Here is a 17,516-nt window from a genome sequence, read left to right as displayed (position 1 = left end):
GATACAAATGGATGTGCCCATGGCACCTCAGTATACAAGAGCACTGCATTTAGATCAGCACTTCCTGAAAAATGACCATTTGGCTCTACTAATATGTCACCAGGTGTTTTTAAGAAGTCATCCTCAACAACATCATTATCATCATCAACTGGAGCAACACCCTTGCCTTCTAAACATAACAGAGCTGGGGTTTTGCAGGCATTTCAATGGAGTATGTTCCATCTTTCCCATTTGCTACGGGGCCAAGTTCAAGGTTTTAGTTTTGGTGTACAAAGTCCTATACAGCTCGGGACCAGGTTACCTGGAAGACTGTCTTACCCGTTATATACCCAGCCGATCATTGTGCTGTGCAGGTGAGGGCCTCCTGCAGATACCATCTTATCAGGAGGTTAATTCTGTACAATATAGGACACGGACCTTTAGTGTGGCAGCACCTACCCTGTGGAATTCCCTCCCTTTGAATATTAGGCAGGTGCCATCTCTGCTGTCTTTTTGGTGCCTTTTGAAGACTTTCCTCTTTCAACAAGCCTTTTAAGTTGAGACCTATCCCAGTCTGTGTATGTGTTAGAATTGCTTTTAATATGTCTTTTAATATCTTTAACCCTTTTTTCCAAAGATGTTTTTAAAGTTTTTTTTAATGTTTTTAACGTTTTGCATTAATGTATTTTAATGTCTTTTTATTATGTTTTAAAGTCCACTAGATTGTATTTAATCACTAAGTGACACTTCTCAGGCAAAGAAAATGAAAAGTTTAGGGGTAAATGGTCGCTGTCAAGTCTGCAGCCCACTGAGAATCTAATATTCAGGTTTAAAAGCTGTTGGGAGATTAAAACATAGTCTACAACACTGCTGCCTTGGCTTGAGACATATGTGTATTCTGCACAGTTATCAACAGGGTTAAGGCCGTTCAGTATAGCTAAGTTTAAGCTTCTCACAAAGTTTATTAGACAAATTACCCCGTAGTTTACCTTGAGATCTTTAGAGGACCATGGGTGTACAGGCACATAAGGGTCAGTATCCGCCCCCTCCCAGAATCTAGATGAAAAAAGGGTGGAATTATTAGGGCCAATTCTGGCATTGAAATCCCCCATAATGATGAAATAAGCTCTGGGGTACACGGATTTAAGTCCTGTTATATAAAGCTCCAAGACCTCCCAAGCCTGATTAACCTCCTTTCTGGAAGAAAAAGGAGGTATGTAGATATTAATTAATAGAAGGGATATAGATTTCAATTCGAGAAGGACCGCAATAGCTAAGTTCTCACAAGGTGGGGAGCTTTTAAAATTAAATGATAAGGAGGTCGATATCAATATCGCTAATCCTGCCTTTGATCTACCTTTTCCCTTTCCTTTAGGGGGAGCTGCAGGAAGGACAATTGAAGTGAAGCCATCCACGTATAATTTGTTGGTACACCACGTCTCCTGTAAAAAAATTATGTCATCTTCTTTCAAGCATAAGAGACCTAAATGGTCCCCAGAACTATCTGCCAAGATTGTTGCCTTTCATAACTCTTCTCAGGCACAATATATTCAAAATCATATAATGACTGCCGATGAACCTGTTCTTGCCCTAAACGAATATTCCCAATTGGTGTCGGTGCTTCTTTCAATTCTAAAACCCAAACCAGCTTCACTCACTCTTCTTAATCAAGGCTCTTCCAGATGGTTTGATAAAGAGTGTCTCACCGCAAAAAACCATCTGAGAAGGATGTATAGTCAGTATAAATCCCGAAATTTAACCACTCTACCCACGGAGTATCATAACATCAAAAGACAATATAAATCTCTCCTTGTAATCAAAAAGAGACAGGCGGTACAGGACAGCTGGAAGGCCTTAATAAATGCATCCAAGTTGAACAACACCAAGATCTTTTGGGCCCTAGTTTCAGATGCCTTAACGTCACACAACCCATTTCCCTGTAATATTCCTCCCCATATCTGGGAGCAGCATTTCTCAGAAATGTTTAAAGTTTCAGACCGTTTTTCGAACCGCTCTCCTCCTAGTGACTTTTCAACTTCTCCTTTCTGGCCCCCTGTCACACAATCTGAAATAAAAACACTAATTAGTGCCCTAAAACCAGGTAAATCTCTGGGTCCTGACCTAATCCCCCCTGAACTATTAAGAATACATCAAGACTGGTGGGCCGCCTTATTGGCCATTTTATTTACAAACATAAATAACTCTGGCTGCTTCCCCACGGTTTGGCTAGAGGCCATTGTAATCCCCATTTTTAAAAAAGGGGCCAGGGACTCCCCAGCGAATTACAGACCCATCAGCTTACTCTCAGTTGTGGGCAAGTTATACGCCACCTTCTTAAATTGTAGGTTGTCTTCTTGGGTGGAGGAAGACCATATTTTGGGTCGGGAACAGGTGGGCTTTAGGAAAGGAAAATCCACACTCGACCACTGTATTCTCCTAAATCACCTGGCAGATAAATATAAAGGCCCCAGGGGTAATGGACTCTTCGTGGCATTTATTGACCTAAAATCTGCCTTTGATTCCATCCCCCGAGACAAGTTGTGGGCCAAACTTATGAAGACTACCATGGATAGGAGACTTCTTTTCCTCATCATCCAGTTACACCAGACTACCACCATACGAGTGCGATGTGGCCCAGATGGAACATTAACCAACCCCATTCCCGTTACCAAGGGAGTTAGGCAAGGATGTATTTTAGCCAGAGCTTGGAAAAGTTACTTTTTTGAACTACAACTCCCATCAGCCCAATCCAGTGGCCATGTTGGCTGGGGCTGATGGGAGTTGTAGTTCAAAAAAGTAACTTTTCCAAGCTCTGATTTTAGCTCCCCTGTTGTTTAATTTGTTCCTAAATGATCTGAGCGTCCGCTGTCGTTCCCCTGACTTCCATCCTCCCAAGGTGGCTGATCAAACTTGTCCCCTTTTACTCTATGCTGATGACGCAGCCCTTTTATCTCTGTCCAAAGTTGGGCTTAAACGGCTTTTTCGGGCCTTTATAGCGTATTGCGCCGACAATCTTCTTTCTATTAACTATTCCAAAACAAAAATCTTGGTTTTTTCCAAGCATAAAGCTGTCTCTGTCTGGACAATCGCTGATCAGAAGATCATCCAGGTCAGACAATATAAGTATCTTGGTGTCATCTTTCACTCCTCCCTCTCCTGGGTACCCCACATTCGCTCTGCAGTCCAGACTGCCCGGAACACGCTAAAGAGCATTTTAAGTTTTTATTACACCAAGGGTGGGCAGTATTTCCCAGCTGCTATCCAAGTTTTTAAATCAAAAATTCTTCCCCAACTGTTGTTCGGAATATCACTTTGGATCCGGAGTTTTAACCCCTCAGTTGAATCTGTTTTATCTATTTTTCTTCGCGCCCTCTTTGGTGTTCCCAGGTGCATCCCTGCAGCAGCCCTTCGTCTAGAGTCAGGCATGCCCTCCCTTGAATGTGCCGCTTGGATTGCTGCCTTTAGATACTTGCTTAAACTAGCCTGTGCGTCTCCATCCTCAGACTATCTATCCTTTCTCTGGATTGACGCTTTCTCAAATACCTGGAACACAGCATTCCATTCTAAGCTAGCAAGATGGGGCTTCTCTATGGAGCTTCTCGCCTCCCTAGACCTGGAAACGGCTAGACGCTCCATTGAAACCCGTATCAAGGATATAGACTTTCAAACTGCTTTCTCAATGGCTGCCAAGACTTGTTCCCCTACCCATTTAGGCTTAAGATTCGCATTTCCCTTACCCGCCCGGTACCTAGAATTCTTAGTTATTCCAAAATACCGCCTAGCCTTTTCTAAGGCTAGGTTCAACTGTTTATTCTCTGCACTTCTTGAAGGTCGCTTCCAGGGCATTTCCTACGAATGTAGACTATGTCCCTGTAGCCTCATGTTCATTGAATCTCTGTCCCATGTTCTTTTTGATTGTCCTTTTTATACCACAGAATGTTCTAGATATCTAGAATTTATTATTAAGAAATTCCCAGGGAAGTCACCCAACTTACTGTTGAAATCTCTGATGTCAGGTGCCGATAAGACTCTTACTCTCATGGTTGCCAAATTTATTAATGCTGTCCAAACTACTCGCCAGAGGCTTAACCCCACTGCAATTTATCCTTAACCTTGTACCTTGCTACTTATTTTAGTAAATGACTTTGTCTTTATTTCTTATTTAATGCAATCTGTACTGTTTGTACTACGGGTCTGTGACCGCAATAAAACCTTGATGATGATGATGATGATGTTTTAAAGTGTTTTTAGTGTTTGCAGTTGAGTGGTGAAATAAAACACAGAGACTTTAGCTTGGGTTGAACAAGGGCCACTTTATTTAAATTTTAGTAAACAAAAAACCCAATTTAAAGTGACCTGCAGAGGGAAACCTAGGTGCGGGAACTGTCTATAAGCAAGTAGCTTGCCACACAGCTCTCGGGCGACCAGCCTCTGCTGGGGCAAGGGCAAGCCCATCTGCTTACCCTTTACCCCGGCCACACCTTGCAGGTGAGTAGGGGGGCCTTCCCACGTCATCCCCACCCTAGGCCGTATAACCCCTGGGTAGATGAGGATAAGTTGGCCCCAGAAGCAGCCCATATCCTGCCCTCGAGCCATAAAGCCCTGAGAGACAGGCCTCCGGAACTGCCAATCACCTCCAAAGGTGCCTAAGGGGGCCACCTAGCTGTCCTTACCTATTTCCCTTCCCGCACCTTCCTGCCACGAAAGGGGGACAAATCTCTATTTAGTCCCCCTTTACCCCACTGCCGAGAAGTACCTCTCGCAGATATCTCTGCAGGTCTCCCAAAAATAGGTTATTACCTGTGTCTGACAGGTGAACGCCATCAGCCCTGTACAGTTCACCCTTCTGTTGCTGAATTTGGGGATGCAGAATGACTAACCCCCCATGCCTGAGAAGAGCCAACCGAATCTGCCGGTTGACCTTCTTCCTTGCTCGATCAATCCCCGTCGGGTCCCAAACATCACACCATACCTTGCGTGGAAGCAGGTCTGACCACATCAGATGTACACAAGGCCAACGCTGCCTTATCGCTTGCATGTCCTTACATGCCTGCATGCTGAGGGCCTTGCCCTTCATCAAGCCAAGGTCATTACCACCCAGATGGATGACCAGCACTTGCAGAATTGTCCGCACCAAACCTTGCCGGAACAGAGCGGGTAGGAGCCCCTCCCAATGCATTCCTTGCCGGCCAAGCCACTGTATTGCAGCCCATCTACTGAGGCCCAACTGCGAGCCCATGCTCGACTTCGCTGCCCTCCGGGCTGCCCAGAAGACCATGCTGTGGCCGCATATAAGGATCTGCATCCGCTCCATCCCTGTCCAGCAACCTGCCAAAACAAATGAAAATTGTTAGGCTTCTGCATTCCCTGCCCTCTAGAAGGGGCGAATATAGCCCTTATACACATCAGAGGACCAACGTCCAACGGCCTGTACTGTTGCCTGGGGAAAACCAAAACCTGCTGCTGTAGAAGCAGCTCCAATTCTAAATGAATGTGTTCCAAATTGTGAGGCGTCATAACCCATCCTATGCAATGCTAGTTTTGTTAATGCCCAAAACTGGTAAATAGAAAGAGGATCCAGATTTACATGGGTAAATAAATATCCTTCGGCTGATCCCCTGGCTCTTAGGAAATTATTTAGAGCCCACACTGGGCAGAGGTGAGGCTCTGATGATGGGGCCAAGCGCACCTGTCTCCCCTTACACTTTTGGTCTGTTTTAGACCATCTCAAAGTTATGCAAGCGCAGCCTCCTTCTATGGAGACATCCGAAAACTGGAGGGCACGTCGAGTCATGTCATGTTTAGAGCCAGCCACCACCTCACCTATCCTGAAGGCTCCAAAAAATAGCGTAAAGGACACTGCCTGGAATAGCTTGGCTTCATAACTAGAAGAACAAACTGTTTCCCACTGATGAACCATCCCTAGTATAATATCCAGTGAGAAAGGTCGACGAGAATCAGGTAAAGCAGGGTGTTCTTTAGCCCACCCAGCCAACATGCGGCGGACCCTAAAGTCCCCGCTATGATCTAGAAAACCACCTGTCTTTGCTAAAAAGGAAAGCCCCGCCAGCTTACCTTGTAGTGTTCGGACTGACAGGACCTGTTTCCTGCCATCCACCAGGAATTCAAGCAGGTGACTTACCGGAATAGGCCACTCCGGTGCATAGCCTTTGGAGGCCCAGAAGTCCTGCATGTCCCTACCTGCTCTCTGGTAACTGGCGAGCGTACTGGGGGCAATGGAAAGGATTATGGCCCTCTCCAACTCTGCTCTCCAATCTCCCATATCGCAGGGGGCACGGCTTCCGGCTGAGCCCTGGTCAGCGGCGCCAGCTGACGGAAACGGTCCATCTGGTTCCGTGACAGAGCATCAGCAACACTATTGTCAATGCCAGGAACATGCCGTGCCCGAAAAAGAACATTAAAGCGCAGGCACTGGAGAACAAAAGAATGGACAAGACCCATAACCCTGGCATTCCTGGATGTGAGGGAATTGATAACATGTACTGTAGCCAGGTTATCACACCAGAAGTGTACTGTGGAGTTCTTCAATTCCACAGCCCACAAATAGACTTCTACTACTATAGGGAAAAATTCCAAAAAGGTCAGATCCTTGTCTAAACCATCTTGAACCCACGTCTGTGGCCATTGTCCCTTACACCAGGAAGACCCAAAGACTACCCCAAAGCCATAACCCCCAGACGCGTCAGAATGGACCTGTAACTCGGCCTCCAGGAGTCGGTCCTGCCTCCAAAAGGATATGCCATTGAAATCCTGTAAGAAGGAGGACCACACAGCCAGGTCGGCGCGTAAAGCCGCTGTAACCCGAAACCGATGGTGGGGTCATAAGAGCCCTACCATGGCCTCATATACATGCCTCAGAAATGCTCTGCCGGGTGCAACGACCCTGCACACAAAATTAAGGTGGCCTGCTAACTCCTGGAGCGTGGAGAGGAAAACTTTCCTCACACCTGTAACTTCCTTTATCTTATCGTGAAGGATTAGAAGCTTGTTCTGGGGCAGCCTACAGCATTGCTTCCCAGAATCAATTTCAATGCCTAAAAAAGTCAAAACTGGTGCTGGCCCTTCCGTCTTTTCCATGGCTAGAGGAACCCCCAGTTCCTCTGTCAAGTCCTGAAACTGGGCCATTAGGTGTAGGCATTCGCCTGTGCCAGCCCCACCCACAAATAGAAAATCATCCAGATAATGGACAACAGAATCCATACCCGTCCTACGTTTGATTGCCCATTCTAAAAAAGTGCTGAAGCGCTCAAAAAGTGCACAAGAGATTGAGCATCCCATAGGCAATGCGCGGTCCACATGGAATTTGTCGGCAAAAGTAAAACCCAGCAGATCAAAATCTGCTGGGTGGACGGGAAGTAGTCGGAAAGCGGACTTAATGTCACACTTACCCATTAATGCTCCATTACCACATGCCCGAACCATGCGCACTGCAGCGTCGAAGGAGGTGTAGTGGACTGTACATAGACTGTCAGGAATGAAATCATTAACTGACTGTCCACGCGGGTGGGACAAGTGGTGAATAAGCCTAAACTCCCCTGCCGCCTTCTTGGGTACAATCCCTAATGGGGATACACAAAGATTAGGGAGAGGGGGTGATTGGAACAGGCCCAGCCTGCACTTCTTTGTCGATTTTCATTTGCGCTATTGCCTCCATGCCGATAACAGATTTTAGATTTCAGGACATGAAGGAAACCCTAGGACCGTTGTAGGGAATTCGGAAGCCCAACAAAAACCCATTGAAAAGAAAACAGGCATCCCCAGCCACTGGATAACCTGCTAGCAAGCCCTGTAAAACTTGTAACTTAATTGGGGAGGGGCCCTTTTCCTTGATTAGCACCAGGTGGGGGCTGTTTTCTGCCCCATTGCTGGTCCCTGCCACCTCCTCGGTACAGCCTGCCTCTGTTGCAGGCAGTGGAAGGGTGTGCGGTTCCGCAAATCGCGCACTCGTGTCTAAAACGACACGGGTTGCATGCGCAGGCTCCCCGGGCATTGAACTCTCAGCACAGCAGCCGTTGTTGAACCCCTTGCCCCGCATTAACACGGGGAAGGGTGGCAGTTGACTGCCTGCTCAGAAGATGCCCACTATCACGCCTATCGCCAGTCATGGCTCGGGCTGCAGTCATAAACTGCAGCCATAGCTCAGGTTCCTTCTTGTCCCATGGCAGGGACACATCGCATGTCGCCCGCATACGAAATGCCTATTCATAAGACAGCCATGCCAGCCCAGAGAATTCTACATATGCCCTGTATATTATGTCAAAGTACTTAAAGAGAGACAGTCTCCTGTGAGGCTGCCTCTCCATCAGCACTCCCGCGTATATCAAATACGCTGGCAGCCAATTAGCCCAGGTGCGGTCAACTCTCCTGCGCCTGGGCCTGTCTATGTCACCCTCAGTCTCCTTGTCCTTGTCTCTTTTGGGATGCTCCCTGTAAAGGAGCGAAAAGACATCTACATACTCCCCCCTCCAAATTTTTTCTTTTGTTGAAGGGAGCAGGTGGAAACCCAAGGTGACAGATGTATTCCCAAAAGGGATAGCATTAACTGCCATGGACCCTAAAGGGTCAGAAGGAATACCCGGACTCATTGTCGCAGTTGGCTGCAGCTGTTCAGCAGCCAAAACAGCTGTTAGAACTAACCCATCAGGCGACACAGCTGATGTCAGCATCTGTCCATTACCTGCATGTTGCCAAATTTGACCACATGCAGCCTGGAGCGGTGGTTGATACACACTCTGAGGAGGCCACCCCAAACTTGCAGACCCAGAAGCCTGAGCAGGCCTGGCAGACTCACCTGCTCCCACTAGTGGCCCAGTCACAGATGATATCACGCCAGCCTGGGGTGTAGCCACCTCACTTCCAATCCCCACCGCCGCTGTTGGTGCAGGAAGAGCCACCGGCCCATTGCTCACTATCTGTGTAGAATCAGGAGGGGTTTCAAGAGCCTCGAGCCTCGCTAAAATCAATGCAAGGACATCATTGTTAGACCCTTGCCGCTGACCCTTATTTGTGCCACCCTGAGTCTTGGCGTTTGTTCGCTTTGGCCTAGTAACCCCCCCAGTAGAAGTCCCAGGAGTGGCAGCTGCCTTTGAAATAGTCAGTGGTGACGTGGGACCAGGGGTTGGTATTACCCTCCCCCGCTGCTCTAAAGCCTCAAGGCGCGCTAAGATGGCAGCCCATGGTGGTGCCTCCTCCTCATCCGAGGAGCTAGGCGCCGGGGGAGGGCGTTTTTGTGGAGGCCTGTAGGCTCTCCCTTTACCTTTTGCCCCCCCTTTCCCTTTTTTGGATGGCATGACGATTAACTTGGCTTATAAAAATTGTAAAGTTGTTTGTTGTTGTTGTTGTTGTTGTTAGTATAAGCCACCAATGCAGAGCTAGTGTCTGCAGGTTCTAAGTCTATTGCAAGAACCCTGCAGCCTTTCCCCTTGATTAGAATTTAATTAAGCAATATGTGCGTGTGTGGTCTTGCTTCAACTGGCTGCAAAAAACCAGCCTGGAAACCAAAGCCTCAATGTGTGTGCTCTTGCTTCAGCTGGTTATAATATATCCTCAGAGGCGGTGTGCCTCCCTCCCCCTCAGCGGGGGGGGGATTGGCATTTGAAGTCTCGACAAAGACCCGCCTAGCTGCCGCCTTTTGACCGATCTCCTGGAAGTAACTGGGCCCAAACGGTCCACAGAAAAGCGGCCGGAGGCGCCGCAAACCAACGCCTTAGAGGCTGAGGCCAGAAACGCGGCCTGTGTGGCTAAAGACCAGCACCTACAATGGCGTCGATCACGCGGCCGAATGTAAAATGGCCACCACTGCTCTCCTTTGTGCTCGCGGCCGAGCGTAAAATGGCCACCACTGCTCTTCTCTGTGCTCCTCTTCTGCCTGTCCCTCACCGTCGACGTTGTCACGCAGCAAAAGAGGAAGATAGGAGGGGCGGCTGGACTTAAATAGTCCTGCAAGCTCCGCCCCTCACGCTGCATGTCGCGCTTACCTCACAAGCGCGACGCGCAACGCTGCCCCCTTTAAAGATGGAGGCAGCGTCTTCACCCCCACCTGCAACCTTGCCCCGCTCGTCAGCTGCGCGGCGAGCGGGGCGTCATTTCTGTTTGCCACCCTGTGCTCCTGCTGGAAGGACGGGCGGGGTATAAATAAAATAATAAATAAATAAATAAATAAATCTTTATGATGCCACAATAACAGCAATTAAACACCACTTCCTGCTGTAGCAGACCCTTTCTAAAAATAAACATAAAATAAAAGCATCCCAGAACAGGGACTTATATCACAGATTACAAGCATATATTTGTTTCTTACTGTGTGTTTGGAATTCTGAATCTATTTTATTTTTGGTAATACTGTTTTTTTATTCATTTAGTTTTTATTGTTGTAAGCTGCTTTGGATGGACTTTGCCTGGCATATAAGTGGCATATAAATATTTTAAGATAAATCAAATCAAATAAATATTTAAATAACATGGAAAGTCATACTGCTTACAAACAGAATGCAAAACTGAAAGCCTTATTTAGTTAAGCACATCATAGCTTGGATCCAACACCCATAACACGTCACTTCCTTGTGTGTGCCCTCCACGTTTTAGACATACAACTTCCCAAAGCCATGTAAACTGCTATAGCTGTTGGGCACAAGGTAGACTCAAATCGAATAGGGTTAGTGTAACTGAGCTGCAAATCACAAAATATATTTTTAGGCAAGAGAGATTGATGTATTTTTGCTGTCTTTATCAAAAACATTATGGTGCACATTGTTTAGTCTTGGCATTGTTTGCAGACATTTTAAAGAAAGAAAAATAATTGAATGTGCTAATAAACACGTCATCTTTCGAGGTGGGTCTCAGAAGATAAAGTTGCTAAGGAGTCATATCACTTCCAGAACTGACTCATTATATTATTATCAAATTTCATCTCAGATGTTTGTGTAAATATTGTACTTGTGTAAATACTGTACAGACCTCTTAAGCTAGAACTGATGAGAACTTTGTGTGATATAAGTGACCTATCCTATAATGTTCAGTCCCATAATGTACAAATACAATAGATGCCACAGCACAAAACATGCATGCAAATATGCATAAAGCAGACCAACAGTGTGATGGTTTCCAGCTTTTATAACATTGCTACAAAGTGGGGAGGGAAAAATAACAACCAGCCTCATGCGGCATGGCTTATGGGAGTTCACCCTAAATCTCTTGTATACATTAGAGTGCCTCTGAACTTTGTTCTGCTCACACCTTCTAAGGGGATTTCACACAGATTTCTGCAAATTCAAGAAAGTGCCCATGCCTTTCTCTCACCTTATCTTTCAACAGATGAAGGCCTCACATCTAGTGGTAAAGTCATGATTTGGGGCATTCACTGTCATGTGCTGAAAGTATACATGTTGATGGCAACCACAGTTTTTTCCTGAATAGATGAGCCCAGCTGTTAGAGAGGTAGTTTAGTGGGAGGTGTATAGGCAGTTTGTATTCTGGTTTTGCCATCTAATGTATTGGACATTGTGGGATATGTTGTAGACTACCACCTACTCAGGAGAAGGGGCATTGTTAATGATAGGATATTAGGATGTTTACACTGAAGAATGCCTATACATGAACTCTCTGGCATGTTTGATTTGGCATGAGACAACATACCAGTTGTGCTATAGATATCTCCCTTTCTTTTTTGTAACTCTCCATTCCACTGTAGGGACAGGGCTTTATGATAGCAGAAAAGATTATAGGAAGCAACTCTATCAATTGCCTCTGTCGACCAGCCGTTCCACACATTCACCAAAGCATCATCAGAGTTAACCAGTAGTATAGTGGCAAATTCAGAAGTGCAGGGTCCCTTCATGTTAGTTACAGGCACACACCCCTTATTTTGCTGCTGGGTTGAGAACGAGACCCTTGTTAATGCCTTCTCCCACAACAACAGATGTCCCTAGGAGCCAATCAGCATGAAAGAGGAGAGTGTTAGGTGCTGAGAAGAATGTTCTCAGTGGTTGACTCACCTCCTTTCACTTTGATTGGCTCCAATCAACAGGAAAGTACAAGGAAGCATGTTAGAAGACTCTTCTCAGTCGCTAACACACTCCCTTTTCATGCTGATTGTCTTATAGGATGCTGAAGACATAGGGGCCCTGCTGGGAGGAAGGGTGGCATATAAATCATATATCATGTGTACACACTAGAAGAGCAGGATGTAAATCTTGAAATAAATAAATAATATACTATAATCCATAACCTGCTTTCATCAACATATTTCAGTTGACAGTAATAGGACTCATCTGGGGTCAAGCAGTTATAATTTCATCCCAAAGGTTTCATCTGACTTCCTAGAAGCCCACTGAAATTTTCAATAATGATTGGAATGGAACAAACCTTATAGGAGCATGCTCCAGATCCTCTGATGAAAATAAATTATTCCCTAACACCCCTAATAACCACCTTTTCGCATCTCAAAGAAAGTGGTAAAAGAAGGTGGGGATTTTTCTTTTCTTTTAATTCATGCTTTGAGGCAAAAAGTGATTGTAATAATAATCTGGTGTGAGTGGCTATGGGTAGAGAATAAGGAAGTAGTCTGATTAAGCAGCGCAAAATAGCATGCCCTTGCATATATGCACCTTTAAACTGAATGCTAAGAATTCACTACAGAGTCTGATCACCTACACTGGAGACTTTTGAGATAGGTGAAGATACACTTGATCAACAAATGTTGTGTGTGGCAAACCTTTGCCAGCAGAAATGCTGCTTAGGCAGAAAGGACTGATGTTATTATCCCTCTTGTCTGTGTCCGATAAAATATGTATTGAACATACTAAATGTGAGAAGGTGGCCTACTTTCCCTGCAAAATGGAAGAAATACAGCACCCTGCTGGAAACCTGTCTGTTACTAGCTTAAGGATATCATAAATTCCACCCGTAAGACAAAAGCCAGTTATGAGAAACAAAATAGACGTGCAGACAAGTTGCTTGTGTAGGGCAATTTCTTGGAATCTGATTAAATTTAATGATGGTTTCAGTATATATATATATATATATATATATATATATATATATATATATATACTATATATACTAATAAATAATTCAGCTTTCTGGAGAACAAAGAAAAAGATTTAATCAGACAATATGCACTGACATAGAGAAGAATCAAAGCTAAACTCATATGAGAAATCATATATTGAAATTTTCTCCTGCACAAATCCTTCTAAAATAAGTAGTACCCACAAAGGACCAAACATATGCTATTGTGAAAATTCCATCTATTTAAATGTACAGGAGAAGGTCCAGATTAATTGTGCCCATTGGCTTCAGCTACTCTTCTTCTAATAATTTAATATAGACTGGGTTAATTTTAGGACACCCATGTGATACATAATATTGGCCTTTAACAAAGCAACCAAGGATAGGTTCCTGCCTGTCCCTCCCATGTGGAAATCTCAGAAACCTAATCCATATTGTAAACATTTTTGTCCCAGTCCCCAAGGGCACCCCCTTGATATATCTCGGGCTGCATCTTTAAGGTACTATGCTGTGCCTCTGTTAGATCAGGGATGGGGAAACTGTGCCCCTCCAGATGTTATTGGACTACAGCACCCATCATCCCTGATCATTGGCCATGCTGGCTGGGGCTGATAGGAGTTCAAGTCCAACCATAGTTGGAGGTCCACAGGTTCCCATCCCTACTCTAAACAATTTAGATGTTGCCATGACACCCATATGAGAGGATAGGAAGTCTCAAGAACTACAGTTCATTCATATATATCTGCAGAGGGAGAACAACTGGGATTTTCTGCTTCAGGGCCCTGGACATCTTTAGCTATCTTTTTTTCCCCATGTACAATTTTTGATAGTGATTATAATGTCCAGGTAGATGAAACGTCGCTCACTTTTATCTGTAAGCCGCCTTGAGTTCCAATTTTGGAAAAAGGGTGGGGTAAAAATAAATAAACAAACAAACAAACAAACAAATAAGAGTGTTGTGCTGGTTCTTGGACTGAGAGGATGTGAAGCCTGCTGTCCATTTTGAAAGATATGACAGCCTTGTACAACCAATTCCAGCTTTTAGTCTGCTTTAGTAAAAGCTCCGATCAATTTTCTATTGTGCCAAGCAATGAAAATGAAAAATTGATATGTTCTGGAGCTCCCTTTCCCTCTGGAAATATCCTATTAACTCCAGCTGCTTTTGTGAATTTAGCGCCCAAATAACATGGTGTTTTGTAAATAATAATAATAATAATAATAAATTTTATTTCTGAGTCGCCTATCTGGCCGAGTCAACGGCCACTCTAGGCGACGTACATAAATAGAATGAATACAACATATAACCATAATAATAATAATTTGATGTCTAAAACAAGGGTGGGTAATATGGTGCCTTCCAGATGTTTTGAATATCTCTCATCATCTCCAGCCAGCATAGGCAATGTTGAGGGATGATGGGAGTTGATGGGAGAGTACCACAATGGATACCCCTGGTCTAGATTGCTGAAAGTGGAGTAAGGCACTATTATTTATATACTGTATATACTATGACTAGTAGCTCTTGATGTGAGATGCTGGTTGTTATCCAGAGGGCTGCATAGTGATCTCTGCATGCGCAGTGGGTCTTGTGAGCCTTAATTTAATTTCAGCAGCAATTTCCAATGCTGCAGCAAGAGCATGCCATTAAGGAAAAAGAAAGTGAAGAGCCCCAGTTTATGTGCCAAAGCCATTGTGCATGCCTAAGAAGCTTTGAAGCTAAGAAGAAACTCTGGAGTGCTTTCAGGCAACCTGTTTATTGAGCATTCATCCTTTTGTTTGTCCGGAGATTAGACATGTTGACTATCTAAAGCAAATATCATGTCATGTCATGTCAAGGTTTATTTCTAGGCCACCTTTTGGCCAAAAAGGCCCCCAAGGTGGCTTACACACTAATAGAAAAACACAAATACAAAATACAAATCAAAACAATACAATTTACAAAAATTCAAGCCAACAAAATCCTAGCATTTCTAAAAAGCAACAACAGCTAAAAACTAAAAGCATTCATCTTCCTGGTAAAGGACAGTCCCCAGAAAAATGTCACTAAGAGCAGGGGTGAGGGGGCAGAGCAGGGGTGAGGGGGCAAAGCAGGTGGCCAAGCTTGCCCCTGATGGTCCCAGCACAGTCTCACCCCTGCAGCAGTACCTCTCAGTCTGCAGTACCTCTCAGTCTCAAACAGCAACAGCAAGTGTTAGCCATTCTTTTTAGTGCATTTTCCCATCTCTTTCCTTATTGAAAAAATCCAATATGGGGGGGGGCAGGTTTCTTGCACAGGAAAGCTGAGAGTAACCACTATAGTTACTCAGTTCTAGCTGAATTACATTTTTAACCTCCAGATCCTAGTGATGTCTGGATTGCTCTTACAGCAATTAACTAGCCTTATCAACTATTTCCTATATAATTAAAAATTGCTGATCAGCAATGCCAGTTTGCTTATCAGAACCACGAGTCAATGAAATACAAAATTTTACACCAGGAATTTAAGGCTGCAATCCCATACACATTTTATCTTAGAGTAAAAGCCCCATTGAACTCCCCAGTAGATTTCTGTAGGATTGCACTGGGGCAGAACAATGCTATAAGGCCATTGTGCCAGGGCTGGCAGCATACTGTTGCTACGCCAGGAAAATGGCCACCTTGTCCAATATGTCCTCAGCCCAGGACAGGAAGGGGAAATACAGCAGAAAGAAAAATGAAAGCACTGCAAAAATGCCAATCTTCTAACACTGCCTCTACCCATCAATCCCAGGATATGGGGGAGACTGCACCCTCAAAAACAGTGCCCTCAAAAGAAAGAGCCCATCCACAGTGGGTGATCTGAAGGTGTGCCCATGGCACCACAACACCTAAACATGTACAATACCCACAACTATGGCCCAGTGCCCCCAGCATGCAAGGAGCACAGCAGGAGACACATGGCATCCTTGGCTTCCCTGCAGGAAGGAGCCCAAAACCTCAGATATCACATTCTGCATGCAAACACCTTGGCCTTAGGACCCAATTGGCCTTAGGACCCAATTGGCCTTAGGACCCAGTCAGCTGTGCTGCCTTTATTTTAAAAGGATGCAGTCCCTGGCAACCCATGGAACAAATCCTCATCCCTCATGGCTCATCTGATAGGCTGCTCTCCCCCTGCTTGTTCATCCCATTCCCCAAAGACTGCCTCATACACTCTGGCGGCAGCAGTACCCGTCCCTCTTGTTCACCCTGAGACCCACCCCCAAAGTGAGCAGAAAGTGGACAAGCCCAGATAGTAACAATAAGAAGCTTTCTGTCCCAGCGCTCAGAGACCCATTCTGAGGCTGGGTGAATCCACTTTGCACTGAGTTGAGGGAAAAGAAACCCTATCTACTTATGTCCATCATACACAGAAATGATGCATCTGGCACATTGGTGATATTTACCCAACAAGGAGTGGATCCTTCAAAAATAAAGGGAGCAGTGCTCCTGTGATGGTTGGCAATTCCATGCAGGAGCAGCTGAGGTGTCCTGGCTATGGCTGCCAATCCCGGTATTAAAAAACAATGAAAACACATCACATTAACAGGAATAGGGTGGGTCCTAAAAGCATACATCTCAAGTGCCAAAGGATAAAGAGGCACATCTTCAGCATTCACTGATAACTGTACAGCAAAGGTTCCAGATGTCCCTCTTTAGGGAGGAATTTTCTCAACTTAGGGGCTGCCACAGGGGAATGCCTCTTCTAGGCCACCATACCCCAAACTTCTGAGGATGGCAGAGCTACTGTTTGCTAGGCTGAGGCCTCCCCCTAGGTCTGCACGTAACTTGGTGTGTGGGGTAGATTCTCCCCCTGTAGGAGAGAAGCCTATGGAGAGCAAATGGAGACCTGGACAGAACAGAGTAATAGTCAGTAGCTGGGGCGCGTAGTCCCTGAATGTCCATGCACAGTAGGGGTACAAACACACTCACTGTTCTGCCAGTTTCAGTGCTTCTCCACCTCTTTCTTTTGAAAATGGGGGGACATGATGCTAGTCAAACCCTGCCCCCTTTTTTACTGCGAAACCTGATGGGATCAGCTTGAGTGGGTTTCTTTTTTTAAATTCAGCTTCAAAGAGATTTTGCAACTGATTGATAAATCAACCCATTCCTCCTCCAGGCGTGGCCAATGGAAATGCTTTGCCATAAACGACTGGTGTTTTCACAGCCTAGGTGCCTGTGAGGGTGTGAAAGAGAAGAGGAAATGGTGTCACCTGAGTTCTCTGCTAATGCTAATACTCTCTCTCTCTCTCTCTCTCTCTCTCTCTCTCTCTCTCTCTGTCAAAGGCCAAGCACTCCACTCAAACTATTGTCATTGCTGGCTAAACACTTATATACCCTTTTGCTTGTCAGGACCACACCCTACATACATGGAGCAGCATAAAGAGCCATTGATGTATGTTTCATGGCAATGATGTATCTTGCATTCCATATGTATGGTGGGGCTTCCACCAAATCCTTGTGGATCTTCACTATAAGATCATGCATGTAATCTCTTATGTTCACCTAGG

At 45.2% G+C, this 17,516-nt stretch overlaps 1 protein-coding gene across 1 annotated transcript; it reads right to left on the bottom strand.

The window, feature by feature from the left end:
* Positions 1-4,079: 4,079 nt before the first annotated feature.
* Positions 4,080-9,966, bottom strand: LOC133386068 (uncharacterized). The gene is made up of 3 exons (XM_061629693.1): positions 9,759-9,966; positions 8,792-8,953; positions 4,080-7,559 (listed from the first exon to the last, which is right to left on the bottom strand). The coding sequence occupies exons 1-3, from the start codon at positions 9,964-9,966 to the stop codon at positions 6,820-6,822; spliced, it is 1,110 nt and encodes a 369-aa protein (XP_061485677.1). The 3' UTR covers positions 4,080-6,819.
* Positions 9,967-17,516: the final 7,550 nt, after the last annotated feature.

The sequence above is a fragment of the Rhineura floridana genome, chromosome 5 (assembly GCF_030035675.1).
Source record: "Rhineura floridana isolate rRhiFlo1 chromosome 5, rRhiFlo1.hap2, whole genome shotgun sequence".
NCBI lineage: Eukaryota > Metazoa > Chordata > Lepidosauria > Squamata > Rhineuridae > Rhineura > Rhineura floridana.
This window is presented reverse-complemented; position numbering and strand designations above follow the sequence as displayed.

Coding starts and splice junctions, on each gene's coding strand:
- LOC133386068 (XM_061629693.1), bottom strand. CDS start 9,966: ATGCAGCGTGAGGGGCGGAGCTTGCAGGACTATTTAAGTCCAGCCGCC. Junction 8,954..9,758: donor GCCGCGTGATCGACGCCATT/GTAGGTGCTGGT, acceptor CATTGATTTTAG/CGAGGCTCGAGGCTCTTGAA. Junction 7,560..8,791: donor TGGGCCACTAGTGGGAGCAG/GTGAGTCTGCCA, acceptor TATCCCCATTAG/GGATTGTACCCAAGAAGGCG.